Raw genomic sequence first — 21989 nt, 5'->3', positions numbered from 1 at the left:
ATTTTTTTGGCAAGTCGTGGTTCACGGCATATGTTGGTTAGTGTGGCTAGAGAGAAATCGAAGAATTTTTTTAGAATATGGAAGACCATACAGAAGAGTGTTAGGATAAAATCAAGATCAAAGTTGCCATATGGATTGGTACTCATGAAGAATTTAAGAATGTGTCGATCTGAGATATATTGAGAGATTGGGCTTGTGTGTATCATTGATATAGCATCGATATTTTGTAGCTTATGTTGAAAGTGGACCACTAATCCATTGATTGTAATTAACACTTATTAAATTATTAATAAAATATCGTTTCTTATAAAAATAATAATATAGTCGTTGACTCAAAGGACAAAAGCATTTAATGTTGCTACAATAAAGGACAAAGTACGTTAGTCTTTTCCAAAAACAATATGGATGCATCGAGAAGATTAAATGTGACTTTTGAAAGAAACTAATATAAAAAGGGAACAATTCTCAAAGATCAATTGAGTGATCGAGAACACGGAAATAACCTATCAGCATTATTCAAGAATGCACCACAGTTTTCAGAACATCATGGATATTCAACCTCTCAAGCAGAGAAGTAATTCATATCTTTGCTCATACTTCACCGCCATATCAGCTCAATTAAGAAACACCCTCGAGCATCAGAGCATGACTTCAATGTCTACATCAAATCATCAAAGATCAATATGCAAGTTACTGCACATCCACTCAACCTCCACACAGTTGTAGAAGTTAGAGTTGGTCTTCAGGCAAGTCCTCTGGCCGGTCGATTGCAGGTCAGTTGGGGGTTGTTGTATCGACTGATTGAGTATGCCAAAAGTCTCAGTTGAGAGCGTGGCATCAGTTGATATGGGTTTGCACAAATAACTTCTATAAATCAAAGTTTTCTAGTGGAATCCTTCTAGCTAGGGGTGTTCAATTACGTTTTGATTTGGTTTTATATAAAAATTCCAATCAAACAATCTTTTATCGGTTTTACAAAATTTCAAACCAAACCAAACCTTTAATTTTTTCATAACCAAGCCATGAATTTCGATTTGGTTCGTTTTGGTCTGGATGAGTAATTTTAAGTTTTGAATTTCATATTGAATTAGTATATGAGATACTATAATTTGAAAAGGTAGCAATTGCCACTTGATAAAAGTTGAGTTAACATTTTATTTGATCGTCGACTAGAATAATTATAAGTGAAATACCATAAATTAAAATACTCATGTAGATTTCATAGTTTTGTAACTTAAAAAAAACCTAAACTTTTAAGTGTGGACTAAAATCTGCAATAAATAAATTTTCAGTCTCTGATAATATAATATAAACAAAAAATCAAATAAAAAATATTTCTATATCACAGAAAAATCACACTAAATTAACAGAATTTATTACATAATTTTTATATTAATATAATCAGTTTGGATTGGTTTGGTTCTTTTTATTTTTATCCAAAACTTGAACCAAATCAATTTTTTTGGTTTGGTTGTTTGAAACCAATCCAAATCGTGAATGATTGAAAACCGATCAAAACCATGCGGTTTGATTTGGTTTTTAAGTTTGGCTCAGTTTCCATACACCCCTACTTCCGACAATGGAAGTAGGGTAGACGTAGAGGAATTTGGTCATCAAACTTCCATAAATAAGCTTGTGTATTCATTTATTTACTTTTACACAATCAATTTTGACACACACATCTTAATATGTTTTCATGTTTTGTTTATTAGTTTGACCCAAATATTTGTTGCATCCGTTTGAGTAATTTCCGCATTTTCACATAAAGTTACTCGACTGATCAGTTTAAATCAAGAATAACTTTATTTATCCTAACACACCTTTTATATGATTATCGTCGCTATATTATCGAAACCAAAGAGTTACCGAATGAACCTTAATCTGTAGATTCCACAACCAAATCGGATGTCATTTCTCCAAAGTAGACTACTTGTTAGGATCAACTCCCTCACCTTTTTATTAACAACCAATATAGTGGGAATTGTAACATTTGAAACTTTTTTATTAACAACCAAATGTATCTATAGTGGCAATGTTGACATTTGAACTGAAGAGGAAAAAAATTCCACCAGTTTTGATGATGAATGATCGTACTCATTATTTTCACATTCTCTACCAAAGTTCGATAATCCATAAAAATTACGTATATATAACAGTTTTAGTCTTTTCTATCTTGGATTGGTAACTGAATCATGACCCATATAGTCATTCTAAAAACTTTGGCTGCTAACTTATCTTAGGCATGGTCGAAATTCTAAGAGTGTAAACAAACTGAATACCAGCAATGTCTTCAAGTTCAAGCTTGAACCAAGTTGAGCAAACTAGAGCAGTATTTGAAATATTGAGCTCAAGACTGGAGCCTCACGCTTTGACTAGTGTTCAATGTGGCAAAAATTATTTCTCATCTTCAAAATCATAAAAATATAGAAATATTTAAATGCGACTAAGCTTAATTCCAAAAAACAACATATCAATTTATTGATCATAAAAAAACTACTTTGAAAAACAAAATGAATCAGATTAAAAAACTACACATATAAAGAAAAATATATGCAGTTAACTACAAATTCTGGAAACTACAAAAGAAAAAACCAAGATGATCAAGAGGTAAAAGAGATAACGGGACCTATAAAATTCATATATCTTTCAAATGCTTGCAACTGCTGTTGCACAAAACAGGAAGCTGGAGAAGTGAGTCTTATGTTTCTGGGAGAAGAACAAGAATTTGAAAGAGCTTGCCTCAAATCCCAAAGAATTCTTCGAAAAAGTCAAAATGATGTTTGTAAGTTAGGTATAAATATTTTCTGGTAATAATTAAATAAAAGCTCCAGAGATCTTAGTAAAATCATTAAATTTCAAGTTCAGCTTGAAAAATATCCATACATGCTAGAATTTGACTCAAGTTTGAAAATTTGGAATGTGAATTGAACATCATTTGACCAACTAAAAAAAGTTCGCAAATCGGTTTAATGTATTTAGGCGCTTATTCAAAACCACATTGATTTCGCAAAAAAAAAAAAACGAAGAAGAAAAAGAAGAACTGCATAATCTAAGAGACAAAATTGCATGGTCACGTCAGCAAAAACATGATCCGCGTTGCAACCACGATTTATATATAATAATAACTGATGAAGAAAATGAATACAATATGGAATTATACTTAAATAAACCTAGAGATAATCTTTGTCCAAGTGGAACTCTCCCCTAGCCTAAGCAAGTATTTTTCTCTCACAACAAAATACTGAATGCCCAATCTATTATCTTCATTCACATTTTTATATCCACCTTCCACCCATTTCCAGATTTTTGGGCTTGATTACCCTATGCACAATATATTCGGGTTCACAACAATTCATAAGCTCAAAATCCTTTCTACAGTTGAGAAGACTATTTTTCAGGGCATCCACAATAACCCAAAAGTTTCTTCCAAACATTAGTGGGCACATTGGTCCACATCATCAATCAAATATCTAACTCCTGAAATATCCCACATTTTACAATCAAATATCCCGCCAACCAAACATTATAGGCCCCACTGTCACTTTATTAATATTCACTTATACTTTCATTTAAATAAAACCGATGTGTAATTTTTATTTTTATCTTTAATTTAATTAATTTTAATTATAATTTTTTCATTAATATTTTTTATTTAATATCGAATTTATGTATATTTTTGACAATTATCTAGTACAAATAATTTTATATTAAAATTTTATTTAAAAAACTGGTACAAACCCGAATGTACGTAACATAAAAACAGAAAATACAAACCCGAAAGTATGTAACATAAAAACAGAAAATACAAGCCCGAAAGTACATTGTGAGCATATGGTGGTGGGTAAGGTAGAGGATGATAATTTGTTGAGGATGGTGGGATAAATGAAAATTGAGAATGTTGTGGATTAGGATTAGAACGAACTCAAGAATTTCCACCACTTGTATTTTCGACAGTATTCGGAGAATCCCTAAAAACTCACTGAATTTTTAGCCATTTCGAAAAAAAATTGGTGGAGTGTTTTTTTTTTTGGTAGAAAGATTGGTGTAGAGGTTGAAATGAATGTTATTAAGGTTGTAGAAAAATTGTATATTTATAGGAATATTTTTTTAAAAAAAATGGTTGTGCACGCAAAAAATTGAAGCAATCTGACAAAGGTCATTTACTAAATTTATCAAATTTCAACAAATTTTAATTTTAAAAAAATTAATTTTTTTAAAGAAAAGAAAAAGCTGAAGCATGCAGCATGGGTGGGCTGCAGAGTGCAGCTCACGCTGCATGTTCCATTTAAAAAATAATAATAATATTTTTTAAAAAAGAATGTCCGGACACATTAGTATTCGGACATTCCACGTGGGAGGACACAAGGGAGAACATTTCTCCCTTTCTCCAAATGTCCTCCATTGTGTATGCCCTCATTCATCGAAAGAATACAATCAGAAAAATAATAAACCTACTATGCAATCGCGGCTCCAGCTGTCTGATAAATGCTGGAGAAACAGTTGATGAGATGATAACGGATGCTCCATGTGGAAGAGCTACATACATTAAGAAGCAATTAGGTCAATTCATTGTAGGAATAATTTAAAAATGAAGTCGGTCAAACTTTTAAAAAAATAACCTCTGTCGACAAAAAAATTACATTGTCCGCCCGGTTGCATGGGGTGTTTTTAGTTGATGAGGGTTGTAAATAAAAAAAGTTTAAGCAAGGTCATTTTTCAAATTAAAACTTTGTTGTATATACAAGAGGTACTAAAAACTCATACCTGTCACAGCACCATGGTCCCCAAATAGAACACTTTCAGCTTGATATTCATTTGTAACCATTATAACCAGAACATCCACATCTGAGAAAATGACAGACCAGCAATGATCAAAGAAACTAAAAGTTTTCCAATTCACAAACTTCAAACACTGAGTGTCTACACACCAAATGCAACTCTCAAATCCAAAGAAGAATGTAATTAACTTTTTATTGTTTACAGACAATGATGTTGGTTGAAACAATCGAACCCCGAGCAATTATGATTTTTTCTATGTCTAGCAGGATTCAGGAAATAAAAAAATTATTCGTGGACAAACTAAGCAGGTACTTCAGATTACGCTCTCATCAGAACTGAGAATATAGAAGCTACACCTTCCTAGGTACGTACCACAAAATCTTGCTTATCACGCTGACACAAATATGCAGAACCACATATCATGTTGCATAGACAAAGTGACGACACACGTTATTTCCTTTAAAATCAACACTTTCACTTACCTAGAGTTTCTACTCTTCAAGTTACAGAATTACCTTTTGATACTTCTGCAGGGCTGCTCTCTGCTATGCCACCTTCATTTGCAAATCGAGATAATGTAGGTTGATACACCTACTCACAAGATTCTAATTGTCGTTAAATGTGAATATTTCCCTTCAATTAACTAATAGTAAATATTAATGTGTATAACATGGTGGATTTTTTAAAAAAAATATCATTACGCCCTAAACTTATGGCTATATGCCTGAAATCATAGACAAAAGCTTGTCTACTTTATAAGGACATATATTTGAGATGAAGACTTACATCGTATCCCAGGACACAGAAATTGGATTCCAATAAATGCTTTGCCATGCCAAATCCCATAGCTCCTAGTCCTATAAATCCAATTCGCTTAACATGTTTTGATTTGGCAGCTAATGTACCAGCCAATTCCTCTGGGTTGTTGTATTTTGCATTTACTGCATCTATTATGTTCACTCCAGTTACCTTTTCCCAGACCTGTTAAAACTCAATTGCAGTCATAGATAAATGATTAAAACAGTTTTGGAGATAAGAACCATAAATAATATCTGCATGGTTTAATTCAATATTTACTTTGAGCAATGTGGCGTCTTCACCGATCTTTTCGCTATGCGAAAATCCTGTTAAAGATAAGAGTGAAATTTGCCTGACTTGTGCTCAGTATGAATCTAAAGTCTCCAGGCAAAAGTATAATATAAGTTGCATGTTATACCTGCTAGCAATGGTTGATGGGCAGCAGTTAAAAGGGGAAGTGGAAATATTAGCGATTTTTCCATCTCCAACACCATTCCCTTAAGCACAAATACAAATTGATGAGAAAAATATAACTATCGGGGTGGGTGGCAGCACAAAACATTAAGAGACCGGTTTGACAGTTCAGGTTTTAGATAGATTGTTTTGAAGTGAATATTCCCTTTATTTTCTCAAGAGTTGGCCACAACAAACGGCATTGATTTTCCAGACCTTAAATCCATGTAGTCCCAGCTTAAAATGAATAAAAATAATCTAACTTTTTCTTCAGATGTCCATCTGATATACTGTTCAGCAAACCCAAGTTAAGCCCTATAACTCTTCTCCATCCTATTAAAAACCCAAATCTTTAGTTCTTTACCCAGCTTCTATTTATGATCCATATTAAATTGTATTAATCTGAAGATTTTTCAGCCACAACGATTTCCAAAAATAGATCCCAAGTTTCATGCTTCGGTGCAGTGAAATGTTGATCACTAACTTCCAAAAAAGTGTTATTTGCCTGAAGGAAGGACAGTTATCCAACAGAAATTTTCCTCCCTTTCATGTATGTGTACATGAGTGGAATAGAAAGCATCACAACATAAATCACTTAACATTGAAAAACAAACATTACTTCTGCTGAATAGGTTTCGAAGACATGTCCAAACAGGAACTTTACATCAATTCATTGAATGTATTAAAAACAAGAATTATCAATGTGAAACACGAGATGAATCACCAGTCACCACATCTACTGATATTCATCTTTTTTGATAGCCAACAATGTGGCATTGCAGTTACAAAAGGCAAAATCCACTAACTTGAGTAAGTTGCAACATCTTACCAGGTTTTGAACAAAGGCGTTGAGCATATTATGCTTTGATCGGTTACCCTTTAACAAATGAGGGATGTAATTTTTGAAAACCCTACAAACATCAAACAAGGATAAAAGTTTAGATGACCAAAACAAATGTGTGAGCATGTAATGAAGTAGAGACGGGAATCTAAATCAAAAACTTGTAACATCAACATAAAGCACGTTAGTTCTTGTAGCTTTGTACCCAATTTGTTAGCATAAACTAAATTACTTGCCCCAAATCCAACATCTAGCACATAAAATTTCATATTGTACCTGCAAGTCAGAATTCACGGAAATAGCTTCTACTTTTAGTGTCATGCCTACTGGTACAATTTGCAATAGTCTCGACTCTTCTTGACTTTAGCAGATACAAAAGTGTAAAGCAAATTGTATGAAGTTGTTTGTGTAAAATCTATGAATTTAGTGTTTGCTGGGGAAGAGAATCTTATTTAAATAGCAAACCCAAGTAAAAATTCCATTTATTTTTTTTTTATAGGAAACTTATATTTATTAATAATAAAGGACAGAGGATTACAGCAGTGGACTAGTAGTCCACTATGTTAACTACACTCAACACACTAACAGCACTGTAGGAAAAAACCAAAACCAAGAGAATAATCTAGCAATACACAAGTTCCCAATGTCTCATTAAGTCAAAGAAGGAGACATTCGTAAAGTCTTTGTGATTTCCAAGCCACGATGCTATGCTGATCTTGATTTTATCCCAACATTTGTCTGAATTCTCCTCATTGTCTTCAAAGATTCGTCGGTTTCTTTCCAACCATACCGTCCAACAAATGCATTGAGCCACTGTAGTGCTCCATTATTAAGGATCAATCACCAGAAAATCATAGCATACTGCTCAAGTTTAGTTGTAACTCTTTTAATTCAAGTAAACACAAAACGATACTTCTCTAAACCGGACTCTGTATTAAGACCAGATGAGTATGAAATTCTTTCTTAGCTTGTTCCCAACCCAGATGAATATAACATTATTTCTTAGTTTGTTCCAGAAATAATTCCACTTAGTACAAACTGCCACAAAAAATATTGCCTAAAAGTAAAATGCTGTTTTTGGTTCAGATGCAACTCAGAAAGGAACCACAAGTAATTATCAAAGAAACGGACGGAAGGTGCCAATGACAATTTTTGGCTTGATGTCCTATCTGGATAAAAGCAGAGAGGCACAAAATTATGAATTTGCAAGTGTAAGTTGCTGAAAAATACCTTTTTCAACTTCTAAGCAAAAGGGAAAAAAATAACTGCAAATAAAATAAAATTAAAAAATTATAACAATTCAGTCACCATGAATTTCCAGCAGCATTAGATATGATATCATATAATATCATTGGATGAATTCCAGCTTGAGTACCAAGAGACAAGGCCTCCAGTGATGCTACAAAGTGAATGCCTTCAAGAAGCTCAATTACCATTTTACTTTTGCTGCAATGAAAATATAAAGCATATATGAGAGAAAGTTGAGTATTATATACAGTATAATAAATAAACTGTTAACTTTTGATTGAAGTGCAAAATGATAATTAAACTTTTTTCCCTTCAACAATATTTAATGCATACACTTTAATAGAGTAACTACTGCATTGCCTATCATGATGAGACACAATTTTTTGTTTTTAGAGGATACAAAGATCAAGAAGCCACGAAGAGAGCACACCTGCCAGCACCAACTTCACCTTCAAAAAAGAAAAGTTTTTCGCCCATGGCTGCGCAAAAAATTATTATTATTATCAGTAATCTTTGCTGCAAATTGCTAAAAAAACAACCAAATAAAAGCAAGGGGTGAATTGAACCAGAAAGAATGGGATGTGCCCTAGAGATGGAATCTGATCTTCCGGAGGATGTAATCTGTTGATCAATGATAAAAAAGAATTAAGCGCATCCAGCCAGAACTTGATTTTTCAAAACACCTTAAACAATAGCTAACAAACTTACCATGACTTTCCCATTCAAAACTTCAGACACGGCCCTTGAGACATACATATCAACAAATGCTATTTGATAATCCTCTGCGACAAAATAAAAGTATTATGGAAAGGAAAGAATGTAATCAAACAGAAAATTAATTTCATGTCCATAGATCTAGGCATAAAGGTGATAGTACAACTGTACAACAATTGTAGCTCTAACAATTAGGGGTTAGTGGCTTAACAAAGACTCAACAATCTTGTGTGTAATCTATCATTTCCAAACTGGGAACTGATAAAATAACTATTTATCAACTTAAAATGAAATGTTGAAAGAAATAGTGTTAGAACTTCCGGAAGATTAAAAGCTACGGAAAAGAGACTTGTTTTATCAGAAAATGTTGAAGATCTTAGATAAGATAATTAGGATATTTGTTTTAAATTTAAACTTAGAGCAGATAAATTGGATTTTGTAGGTATATGCAGTTAGACTTTTCTGTATATATATTTCATATTATTTCATGCACGTTCAAGTTAATGATGAAGGAGAATTCTCTTCCTTATACAGATTTTACACCAAACTACATGGTATCGGAGCATCAGGAATAAACCCTAGTCGTTGCCTTGACAAAATGCGGCCATATGGCTTCATCATCGGATTCTGATAAACGACCATCGGTTCCGCCGCATCCAACCACTATCGATCTCTCTCCGCTTCAATCCATTATGTGCGACAAACTCAATGGCCAGAATTACCTGCAATGATCCCGGTCCGTCATGATGTTTATATGCGGCAAGGGAAAGGAAGATCTCATCTCTGGCTCATCCAAACAACCGGCCACCACTGATGGAAAATTCAAATCCTGGAACCCCGAGAATAGCATGCTCATGTCTTGGCTTATCAATTTCATGGTCCCAGACATTGGAGAGGATTTCCTCCTCTATTCTTTGCCGAATATATATGAGATGCAGTCGGAATACGTACTATGCCCGTGACAACACTTCTGAATTATTCAGCGTGGAAGGCTGCCTTCATGACATCCGCCAGGGTGAGGACACGATCAGAACTTACTTCACTGCCTTCACCAAACTCTAGCAACAGTTCGATTTGTTCGAATCACACGACTGGAAATGTGCAACATATGAAACAAATTTCAGGGAGATTGTGGAGACCAAACGTGTAGTGTATTCAAGTTCCTTCTTAGACTTGATCCATCTCTTGATGAAGTTCATGGCTGCATCTTGTCAAATAAACCACTGCCAGGACTTCGTGCAGCTTTCAGCGAGGTCCTCTATGAGAAAAGTAGCCGAAAGTTGAAGTTGGGCTCTTCTCGTCCCCCTACCGGTGACGCTTCTGCCCTTGCGTCCACTCGACCATCGTTTCCCTCCAGTCCTGACGGTGGTACGCGCCATTCGCCGCATTCTGCATCCACAAACAGTCAGCAAGTGCGGAATGGTCGCCTATGGTGTGACAAGTACAAGAAAACAAACCGTACCTTGGACACTTGCTGGCGCATTCATGGTAAACCGGCAGATTAGAAACCAAATAGGGAATGTCGTGTTAATTCCGATATTTTCGATGCTGCTTTCCCTGCCTCGCAGCAACCTTTCACCCAACAGCAGCTTGATGCCCTTCAGCGTCTGTTTGGCCAGATTTCTGCTCAAAATTCTGCCCCATCCACAACACTTTTGAGTACGGTAATGCAGCACACCAAGGTGATTTTCCCCTTGTATTTTCCTCGAATCGGGGTTTTTCTTCTACGTGGATTGTTGACTTGGGCGCCTCTGATCATATGACGGCTAGTCTTTCAATTTTTAGCTCTTACAGGCCATGTGGGGTCTCTCATTCTGTACGAATTGCTAATGGTTATAGTTCAAAGATCTTGGGTATTGGTTCTGTGCAACTTTCTCGTGATATTTGCTTACAATTTGTGCTCTTCGTCCCTGATCTTGCTGTTAATTTACTGTATGTTAGCAAGATTAATGTTGACCTCTGCTGCACTATTAAATCCCTGTCGATTCTTGTCTTTTCAGAAAATGGCATCGAAAAAAACGATTGGCAGTACCGAACTGAGTGCTGGCTTGTTTAGCTTCCACATGGAGCCTCATTTCAAGACTGGCCCACTGAGTATTCCAAGATCGTCTTTTCCAATTTCCTGTAATGGTAATTCCAATAAAGAGAGTGAATTCTTTTATGGCACTATAGACTAGGTTATCCGAACTCTCTGTACTTAGCAGAGTTGTTTCCACTTCTATCTAGTAATAATAAATCGTATTTACTTCAGTGTGATTTTTGCTAAATTTCCACACACACACGTACAACTTTCAAACCACAACCGTACAAACCATCGACGCCCTTCTCACTCATCCACAATGACATCTGAGGTACATCAAAAATAAAAAATGTGACGGGTACTTGTTGGTTTCTTTTGTTTGTGGACGATCATAATCGCGTGTCGTGGGTTTTCCTCGTGAAAGACAAGTCCGAAACAAGTTCCTTTTTCAAACATTTCCATTCCATGATTCAAACTTAGTTCTCTGCCCATATGCAGGTCCTCCGCACTGATCGTGCTCTTGACTACTTTAATTTTGTGTTGGGGAGTTACCTGGCTAGCCATGGGATTATCCACCAAAGTTCTGGCGTCGACGCCTCAACAAAATGAGGTTTCTGAATGGAAAAATCGCCACTTTCTCGAAGTTACCCGCTCTCTTCTGTTCACATACAGAGTCCCTCGACTTTTTTGGGTTGATGTTGTACTTATTGCCACTTACATAATTAATTGTGTGCATTCACGTGTCCTCAAATACAAAACCCCTATCGAGGTGCTTCTTGAACATTTTCCTCAAAACATTTCTCCTAAACTCTATTCCCCTCAAAATCTTTGGGCGTTCTGCCTTCGTCCATATTCATTCCCAACATCGTGGGAAACTCGACCCGCGCGCCATCAAATGGATCTTTCTAGGATACTCTCCCAACTAGAAGGGCTACAATTGTTATTCCACGATCACCAAAAAGTTCTATCACTCTCTTGATGTCACCTTCTTTGAAAACGAACATTTCTACCCCAATTTCTCCATTCAGGGGAGGATAACAACAATGAATCCCTAAATTGGGATCCAAATTTATTTGTCAACCCAATCAATGCCAATCTAGAACCTAACCACCTATCAACTTCCCCGAACACACCGCTAAGGTTTATTCAAGAAGGAAAGTCATCCAAATGGAAAGACAACAAGAAGCAACACCAAGTCAACCAATCCAAGACTCTTCTACGAGGCCAGCTTCCAATGAAAAAAACCAAGGTACTGCTGAACTTGACAGTAATTATCCCTTAATTGATAATTGCGACATTGATGATAGACATGTTGCTTTAAGAAAGAGAACTAGGACACGTACTCAACATCTGATATCTAACTTTCTCATTTAAATCATTATTTCCCGCATATCGTGCTTTTGTGTCCAGTTTAGATCAAGTACAGGTTCCAGTGTCAATCGAGGATGCACTCAAGGATCCTAATCGGAAGGTTGTTGCCTTTGATGAGATCAAAGCACTAGAAAAGAATAACACATGGCAGATTACAGAACTTCCCCCGGGAAACATACTGTTGGGTGCAAATGGATTTTCACAGTAAGTATAAGGCTGATGGAAGCGTTGAACAATACAAAGCACGACTTGTTGCGAAGGGGTTCACTCAGTCCTATGAAATTGATTGCTTTTGAAGCAAGACTCGACACCGTCAGGGTATTCCCTTGTCGTCAATCTTGACTGGCCACTATTTCAAATGGATGTTAAAAATGCATTCCTCAATGGGGAACTGGAGGAAGAAGTAGACATGGATATTCTCTCAAGTTTTTTTGACAGATGCAGTGGAACACACTGTGCAAGTTGAAAAAGTCTCTATATGGTCTTAAACAGTCACCTCGAGCCTGGTTTCATCGGTTTACAAATGTGTTGACTAAAGAAGGCTATTTACAGTGTCAAACAGATCACACGTTATTTGTTAAGAACATCAAGGGAATGACCACTGCTCTTATTATCTACGTGGATGACATTGTTCTTGAAACGTCCACTACTCGTTTTTCTTTAAAATATACTAGAAATTTTTTTTCCTTTCTAATTCATTTGGCCGAAACACTAAGCATTTAAAATATAAATATTTTGCACCGTTTAAAAATAAACCAACTACCTATTATTTAAAAATCCAAAAGTAAGTAACTCAAACCATAAAATCGTAAAACGTCGACCAACCTAAGCTACCATTATTTCAAAAATAAACTTAACTCTAACATCCTCTCAAAAACATCATAAATCATAAAATTTTTTAAGTAATCATAAACATAGTTTCGTTTGCAAAAAACAAGCGACGGTCCTCAGGTTGTGTGCACCTTCAGTCCAGCAAGATCAACCATCAAGACCTCTATAAACATTAATCTCATGCTCACCTGCATCGATCACACCTAATGAATCTATTGACTCAGCAAACCTTAATCATGATGACAAATAATACATATAGATTCACAAACAACAGTGAAAATACTTTTAATAAAATAGCTTTTCCTGAACATAAACTTTAACATTTTCCTTTCAATATATCATATCATTTTTTTCTTTCATCATATACGTAAACGTTTCTTTTTTTATTGAATTCAGATCTTCAATTGAGACTTTCGTATTAGCTAAAGGTCGATAGATCCATCTACGTATTACCACGGTACCGGACGGCGGGGACATTAGCGACACTCTCACCCGTCAACTGAGCTTTGGCCTTGCATATCATCGTATCAGTCACAATCAATTCACCTCCTTCAACTTTTCATATTTCCATCACTTATAAAAATTTATGCACGTATAAATCATTTTTCTTTTAAACCTAGTATGCAACATGTCTTTTAGCATTAATGTTTCATCATAAAATTTCATAAACATTTAAAATAAACATATTAACATTATTTACAGCAGTCAGGGTACTGCCAAGACGTCTTTAACATTTTTCAGGTGTAAAATGACCGTTTTGCCTTAAAACCATAACTTTCCCAATTTATCCTTAAACCTTAAAACAGCGACCCAAATCATTCCAAACTTAACGTGAAACCTTAAAATAAACCCATAAATATTTCTTAGACAAAAACTTAAGCCTTCAACTAATTTCTCAATTCGTTTTTAAACTTAGACGTACATCCCGGTTTTGACTCGTATGGACTCGAAACTTAACCAAACTTCACCAAAATTGGACCATAGTTAAGAATATCTAAATAAACCATATATAAACCAAATCAAGTCAATCAAAGCCTTTGAACAAGCCTAGGAAGCAGCTGGAATTTTCTGCACAAAAGAACCCTAGCTCTAGTTGGTTCGAACTCTAGCTTGCCTCGGCTCCAGCCCTTAACCGCTATGACCAGACCTTAGTTGACCCTCCTAGGACCATGATCGAACCCAAGACAACCTACTGGACAGAAACGAACACCCCCAAACGCGCCCAACCCTTCCAACCGTGCCCTAGGAGCCATGCGCGACTTACCTCATGCGATCGCACCAGCCCTCAAGCCAAGCCACATGCGACCACCCTTGAACCATCCTACAGCCCCTTTAGGTCTCTTGGACACACCCTTTGGGGCGCAAGGCGCACTAAAGCGCTAGGGTGCGTTGGAGCCTGAGGCGCAAGGCGCGAGGCGAAGCGCACGCTTTATCGAAGTAAAGCGCATTTGACACAAATTTTAAAATTCAACATATATAAAGTATTTTATACTATTTAAACTAAATACTTATTCACAAAAATAAAAAATAATTTAAATAAAAATCAATTAACAGATAATGTAGCATAAATCACAACAAAAAACAAACTCCAATCATCTAAAATTCATTATTAAGTATAAACTACTACAAAAAATTTCTGCAACATGCTTTCATATATTCCTTGGACTGTGTCCAATTTTTTCCATAATATTTTATCATTTTTACTTTTTAGTATGTAAATAAGTATGAAAACTCACATTTTTTGATGAACCAGAAAAGTTTGAGAGAGGCCGCTGCGCGCAAAGTCGCATAGACAGAGGGAAACTGAGAGGGGGCTGAGTTATGTCTCGCTAGGGAGAAAAAAGCACATGCAGGGCTTTGTAAAAAATAAAATAGGGATTCTGTTTATTAATTGGGCCTAAAACTTGTTGGGCTTTAATTATATTTAATATGTATAGAATCGTTGGCTTTGTTGACACAGGCGCACAAGCGCACGCCTTTCAAAAGAGGCGCGCCTGGGACTAGGCGCGCGCGCTTGATTAAAGTATTGCGCCTGGGTATGCGCCTGTCGCCTAGGCGCAGCCAGGCGCTCGCCTTTTATAACTAGCTACTTACCCCTCACGTCCAGCCCTTATGCAGCCTCACTTAAGCCTTCTAAACCCTCATAAATTCATCCTTTTTGGTGTCCCTACCATTGCAGCTCCTTCATGCATCAATAGCGAGAGTTTTAAATTATAAAAACTTGAGTTCTTGGCATAATATGTCATAAAACCGAAAATAATACAAGGGTTCATATTTCTTTCATGCAAACATGCATCAACATATAATATGGTGCGATGGATGAGAAAAAGGAAAACTAAGGCGTGTCTTTGCGTATATTACACTTGAAAACAATTTTTTTTTTATAAGAAACTAGATATTATTAATACTTAAAGTTTAACAAAGCAAGCGGATGAATAATCCGCACTAGTACAAGTTACAGAACAACAAGGGTACTATCCTAGTAACTTCAAGCCCATACATATTTCCAATCCCTAATTAAATCAGAAATAGACAAATGATTAAAGTCTTTAATATTTATTGTCCAACTCGCGACCCTGAACTTTATCTTCTCCCAGATTTCCTCTGTCGTCTCCGAGTCCTCTTGAAAAATTCTATTGTTTCTCTTCAACCATATAGATCAAAGCGTGCAGTGTATGACAATGGGCATGAAGATCAATAATTTTCTGTTTGGAACTCCTCCCGGCTCCATGAGTATCATATCTGCCACCTTCCTCAGAAGTATCCACTAAAACCCGAACTCTATGAAGACTTTTATCCAGATAACTCTTGCGAAAGAGCAGTGCACCAATAAGTGATCCTGATTTTCTTCTTGTTTCTGACACAAAATGCACCACTGCGGACATAACATACATAGGGGCCACCTTCTTTGAATGGAATCATAAGTGGAGAGTTTTCCCAGAGCCACAATCCCCCACACCCCTATCTAATCTAGCCGATTCTAGAACCCCTAAAAGATTAGTGAATTCACCCGCTTCGACCTTATTTAACTCTCTTCTAAAACGAATTTCCCAATGAAAGATATGATTCAGCCCATTAGAATGCGAAACGAAAAAGCTGTTTACTGGTTTATTTGGAGTTGAGCAAATCCTAGAAAGTGAAGGAAAGCGCTCTGTAAAGGACAACCCTCCCTCCCAAACATCTTCCCAAAATCGAATCACGTTACCCTCTCTTAACACCACCCCAACCAAAAGAAGAAAAGCCGGTAAGATCGAGAGAAAAATTTCCACGGGCTTCTAAATGTTGTGTTCCTTGCCAACCCCGCATCCCACCCATTATCCTGGGTACCATAAATGCTTGTTATAACTTTTTTCCACAACGTATCTCTTTCCACCGATCCTTTCCACCACCATTTCCCCAACAAAGCTCTATTTCTTAAACCAATATTCCCCACACCCAATCCACCCATGTCTTTCGGTTTCGTAACCTATTTCCATCCAACAACCTGACAATGCTTGTCCCCGTCTTCCCCATCCCACAAAAAATCCTCATCAACTTTTCCATCCACCCGTCTTGGAACTCTAAATAAAGACATGTAATAAGATGGAAAAGCGCTCAACACTGACTGTATCAAAACCAACCTTCCCCTTCTTGAAAGGAATGCTTTTTTCCATGAAGCTAGTTTTCTAGCTGTTTTTTATAAGACCGGTTCCCAAAAGTTTATCTTCGCTGGATCACCACCCAATGGAACCCCTAGGTACTTTATTGGGAAAGTATCTTTTTTACATCCAATTATTTGTGCCAAAGCTTCGACCTCATCATCTGGATAATGAATTCCCATGAGAAGACTTTTTTCCAAGTTTATTTTCAATCCCGATTGAAAACAATTTGGCGATGCGAGGAACGTTGGCGGAGATGGACCTTGCTGAATTTTCTTCAAAGATTTCGTGCACTTGCCTTCTTAAATTCTCGTGTGTGCGTGTGTTAAGGGGGAGGGGAGAGTCCTAGAAATTTTTAGGTGAAGGGACATGTGAATTATGGGGTTTGGGGTAGGGTTTTAGGCTTTTATTTATTAATTAAAACTCCTAGTATAAGCTTAGACCTATTAACCTAGTATAATAGGCTCATTAAGCCCCATAGTAAATATTTAAAATATTTTGTTTAGGAAAGTTTGTGAAAATATTACCCGAGTTCTCAAAATGTCCCTATTTTGTCAAAATTTGATTGCCGGTTTAAAATACGACTCGGCGTGTAGAAACACATCAAAAGTTGTCGTTTTCAAAAATAACCTATACCATATATTAAATAATTAGAATTAATTATTGAATAAAAATATTTTCCCTCATGTGGTCCCGGTCTCCGTTCCTCGATCGCATGTCGATTAACTTTTACAACACAATTTTAATGCATTCAAGTAGAAAACTACCTCTTAAACATGTCTACCATAATTAATTTATGCAATTAAAATCATTTAATTAGCTATTTCCCATTTTTCCTAAATTCCCATGCAGTTGGATTACGTTATCGCGTTTTGGACCTTACAGTTCTCACTGGAGATAATGATCTAGAAATGACTCGCATAAAAGGTGTCATCTCAAGGGAGTTTGAAATGAAAGATCTGGGAAATCTTAAATATTTTTTGTGGATGGAAGTGGCTAGATCATATCATGGGATTTCAATCTCGCAAAGAAAGTATGTTCTAGATCTACTGAGAAAGACTGGAATGATAGAGGCACTAGTTGACAGTCCTATGGATCCAAATATGAACATGGGGATGAATCAGGATCGAGTACTTGTTGACAAAAGAAGATACCAGCGATTGGTTGGAAGATTGATATACCTATCACACACTCGACCTGACATTGGATACATCGTGAGTGTTGTCAGTCAGTACATGACTAAACCTACTGAACAACACATGGAAACACTATATCGAGTGCTGATATACTTGAAGAGAACAACTAGAAAAAGGTAGCTCTTTAGAAAGACTGCAATAAGAAATGTTAGTCTATAGTGATGCTGATTGGGCAGGTTGTCCTATTGATAAATGCTCTACATCTTGCTATTGTTCATTTATGTGGGATAATCTAGTGACATGGAGAAGTAAGAAACAACCAATTGTGGCCGGAAGCAGCGCGGAAGCATAATTCAGAGCATTGTCCAATAGAATTTGTGAAGGCATGTGGCTTAAAATGTTGCTCAATGAATTGAAGATAGGAAATAGTCATCCAATTGAGATTATGTGTGACAAGTGACAACCAAGCGACCTTAAAGATTGCCAAGAATCCAATTCACCATGACTGAACCAAGCATGTGGAAATCGACACACACTTCATAAGTGAAAAGGTTGAGGAGAGAATAGTTGATCTCCACAATGTTCTCTCACACAGCTGGCAGATATTTTGACAAAGGCACTCCATCGACCGCATTTCTAAGAATTGAAGACCAAGCTCGACATGACATACATATACCGCCAAGCTTGAGGGGGAGTGTTGAAGATCTTAGATAAGAAAATTAGGTTATTTGTTTTAAGTTTAAACTTTAAACTAGAGTACATAAATTGGATTTTGTAGAGATATGCAGTTAGGCTTTTCTTTATATATATTTAATATTATTTCCTGTACATTCAAGTTAATGAAGGAGAATTCTCTTCCTTCTACAGATTTGACACCAAACTACACAAAAGATTACAATTAAGTTAGTAAGATTTAAGTTTTTATAAGTATAATTGTAGGCAAGAATATTGTAACAGTTTTCACAAAGATAGGTCTTTGGTGGTAGGCAGAATTTGTTTCTCCAGTACATACACCCCTCACTGGAAAATGAAAATAATCAATTTTCTATCTAGATCATACCAAACAGCATTTGCATGACGTCGGATGCTGCTCTATTAGCAACATAAAAAAGGTATGTTCAATTTAAAGATAAATGGGATGGTTGACGCTTCGGGTTCAGAAACAATACATCTCATACTGATATACTCCATTTCGATTCATAGAGCATTAGAATTGTAGTTTATTACGCTGAATTTCTAAGAAACTTAAAAATTTGGTTGTAAGTAATTAAAAGTATATTAAAAAAATAATGATTCAGGAAAAAGTTTTGAAATGGCAAAATAAACAAAGAGAGGAAACATTAGTACGCTGTATGCCAATCTACTGCAAGTTAATACCAGAACATAATTCTGGAAAATCATTTGTATGAAGGAGGTATACAAGTCAAATTAATTTAAGTTAGATTTACAGAGAAGACAAAGAAAGTTGAGATAAACATAAACATTCAGTAGACTTAAATCTTCACCACTTTTTTATCAGTATATCTTTCTCTCTTTATTTAGCATAAAAGGTGATAAGCATACAAAATAAAAGCTACCTTTAACACTTTTCTCCAGCTTCTGGATATGTGCAGGGAGTATAATAGAATGGAGAATGATGATTACGTCTTTTTGCAATCCTGTAAAGTCAGAAAATAATGTTAGTACATCTCAAACAAAATTAATAAAGAATCTTCATACAAATTTTGAAAGATACCTTTTAGAACACCTTCATCACTATAAAAGATATCATTTATTTGATCAACGTGAGATATAAGTATGACCAAAGCATGGACACCTGAGTGAAAAGAAAAAAAATTGTAAGCTTGAATCAAGACCAGGATCATAGTTATAGAATATTCACCCATGGAATAGCACAACTAAAGTCAGTATAATTGACCATTTGGAATACTAGTGTCTTAATCTCATAGTAATTTATTTTTCTTGCTGTGGCATGGTGACACTTATTCATTCTAAACTAACACTAACAGCAATTTAGCAGTAGATCAAATCATCCTGGATCACTACAGAGACTTAGGCATCTACAATCAGAAAAATGCGTTCTGGAGTAGATATAGTGCAAACAAAATTCGTAAATTACTAATTCGAAATATTTCAGTGTGTAACTACAACTACTGCTTATAGCTGTTTTAATCTAAAGGTGGGAAATATGCCACATCGAAACCTGCAAAAGGGAGAATTATTTCATTTACCTTTCCCTGTATCCACCAGATTGGAACACTTTTTACCCCCTAGTTTTGAGAAGTCATCCATCAAAGAACTGGATATCTGAAATGTAAAATTTAAACAAGTATTGTAAAGTACAGAGGTAAGAAATAATTAATCTGTACCAGATTATTGAATGTTTTTATCAGTAAAATTGACAACTGAAAATTGGTTGCATCGTGACATTGGGTCTCATTAACATTTCAAATCATTGCTCAAAAATGTGATTTCTCGTCAAATTTCTTTCGTAGAATAGGAATGCTGAAAATGACAATCATATCTTAGAACAGTTTCCCGGTCTGTAAGTTAAAGCACTTTCAAATGGTGAACATCGAGATCTAGCTTGCTGCATCTCACATGGTTATCAATTGTACTCTTTAGCTTTATAACTACAGTGATTATTTATTTATAAAATCAATCTGGGTTCATAAGGTTACCGGATTCCGCCATTCTCTAATCCGGGATATGGATATTTCAGGATAGAAACTGACGACCAATGGTAATACCAGTATACTCTAATATTCCTCACATGTTCCAACACGTAAAGATTAATCTGGCATTGCACAACTAACCAAATTTATGTACACAAGATAAGCGATTTTCAAAGTCATGACCTCCAGTCCCATACCACGTTAATGATCACCACACCAAAAGTTTTTGAGTTGATGGATCCTGGGATTTAAATAGTATTCGCATTCAATTCTTTGAACAGCCAAATCAACCACATTTACTCCAAATGGTGGCAAATAGAACATGAAACCGAATCAATAACACCCAAAAAGAGCAAAAGAAACAAGATTAATACTGGACAGCGTCGTCAACATCATCGTCTTGATCTCTTACCATACATGTCGATCATACGAAAACCAAACAGCCCAAAAATAAAAAATTACAATGAAAGGAAACTCGGGAAAACCTCAAATGCCTGAACTTCATAGCCAGAATGCAGAAGAGAAGCAGCCAGTTCCAAGGAGATATCATCCAACCCAATGAAACCCACTACACTTCGACCCATTTCTCGCACAAATAAGGACTCAAACAGACAAAGATTTGCGAGTATATGCGATCAGAATTTTTATTTTACGCCTTCGATCGGCAGCAAATTTAGTCAAAACGCAAAGCATAGATGCAAATTTGACTGGAGAAGTAAGAGTATATATTTTGGAGAAGTGGGCCAACCTAATTACGTGCCAAATCTATCTACAATGTTCAGTATAAGCACATATTAAAGAAAATAAAAATTAAAATAGATATCTTATAAATAATTGGAATAAATTATTAGTAAATTAGAGAAAAATCTCCAATTGACATAAAAATTTAGTTCAAACTCCTCAATTTTAATAAAGTAATACAAATATTTTTTATTTTATAATTGGACAAAAAATGATATTAAAGACGAGGTAAAATTATTTCAAACATACAATTTTATCATTTGTGTTATAAAATGTTTGAGGAGGAGATTTTTCTCAAAACTATAAAATAGGTTCCTAAAAATAGTTCAGGATTCCTCTACGGGGATCTTGGAGAGATCTAAAATACGGTACAATACAATACCAATCAGTTATATTATTCGTTGCGTAAAATTGAGGAAATACTTGATAAACAAAAAGAAATTCTTAAAAGATATTCAAACAAGAATTCAAACTCTATAAAAACAACCAAGTTCTAGAAAAATGATCTCGAAATAAAGGTACTAACATCCTTTAATACTGAACCTTTACTTCACCAAATAGGGGCGGCCTAGGCAAAACCTTTAATCGGAGAAGACAAAATCATCAATCTAATTAAAATCGTCTCATAAAAAATATTAAGCTGATGACAACTATAAAATTGATTGGTCTAGAAGATATTCAAGACCTTGCAGAGTCTTTTGTGAATCTCAAGGTCGTGGATCTGAAGATGAACACTGCAGACGA

General features: G+C 35.6%; 1 protein-coding gene across 1 annotated transcript in view; it reads right to left on the bottom strand.

Annotated features, from left to right (window-relative positions):
• Positions 1-21212, bottom strand: part of LOC140805740 (uncharacterized) — a 38581-nt gene extending 17369 nt beyond the window's left edge. The window contains exons 1-15 of the mRNA XM_073162030.1: positions 20990-21212; positions 20061-20136; positions 19565-19645; positions 19407-19487; positions 8828-8901; positions 8686-8740; positions 8550-8598; positions 8180-8317; positions 6860-6941; positions 5996-6074; positions 5857-5903; positions 5566-5760; positions 5295-5370; positions 4765-4845; positions 4456-4536 (exon numbers count right to left, since the gene is read on the bottom strand). Of these exons, the coding sequence (XP_073018131.1) occupies positions 4456-4536; positions 4765-4845; positions 5295-5370; positions 5566-5760; positions 5857-5903; positions 5996-6074; positions 6860-6941; positions 8180-8317; positions 8550-8598; positions 8686-8740; positions 8828-8901; positions 19407-19487; positions 19565-19645; positions 20061-20136; positions 20990-21088 (1294 nt within the window). The 5' untranslated portion in view covers positions 21089-21212. The remainder of the gene's footprint in view (positions 1-4455; positions 4537-4764; positions 4846-5294; positions 5371-5565; positions 5761-5856; positions 5904-5995; positions 6075-6859; positions 6942-8179; positions 8318-8549; positions 8599-8685; positions 8741-8827; positions 8902-19406; positions 19488-19564; positions 19646-20060; positions 20137-20989) is intronic.
• Positions 21213-21989: the final 777 nt, after the last annotated feature.

This window comes from Primulina eburnea, chromosome 11, assembly GCF_022965805.1.
Source record: "Primulina eburnea isolate SZY01 chromosome 11, ASM2296580v1, whole genome shotgun sequence".
NCBI classification, from domain to species: Eukaryota; Viridiplantae; Streptophyta; class Magnoliopsida; order Lamiales; family Gesneriaceae; genus Primulina; species Primulina eburnea.
Note: the sequence above shows the minus strand (reverse complement) of the source record. Positions and strands in the feature narration are given on the sequence as shown.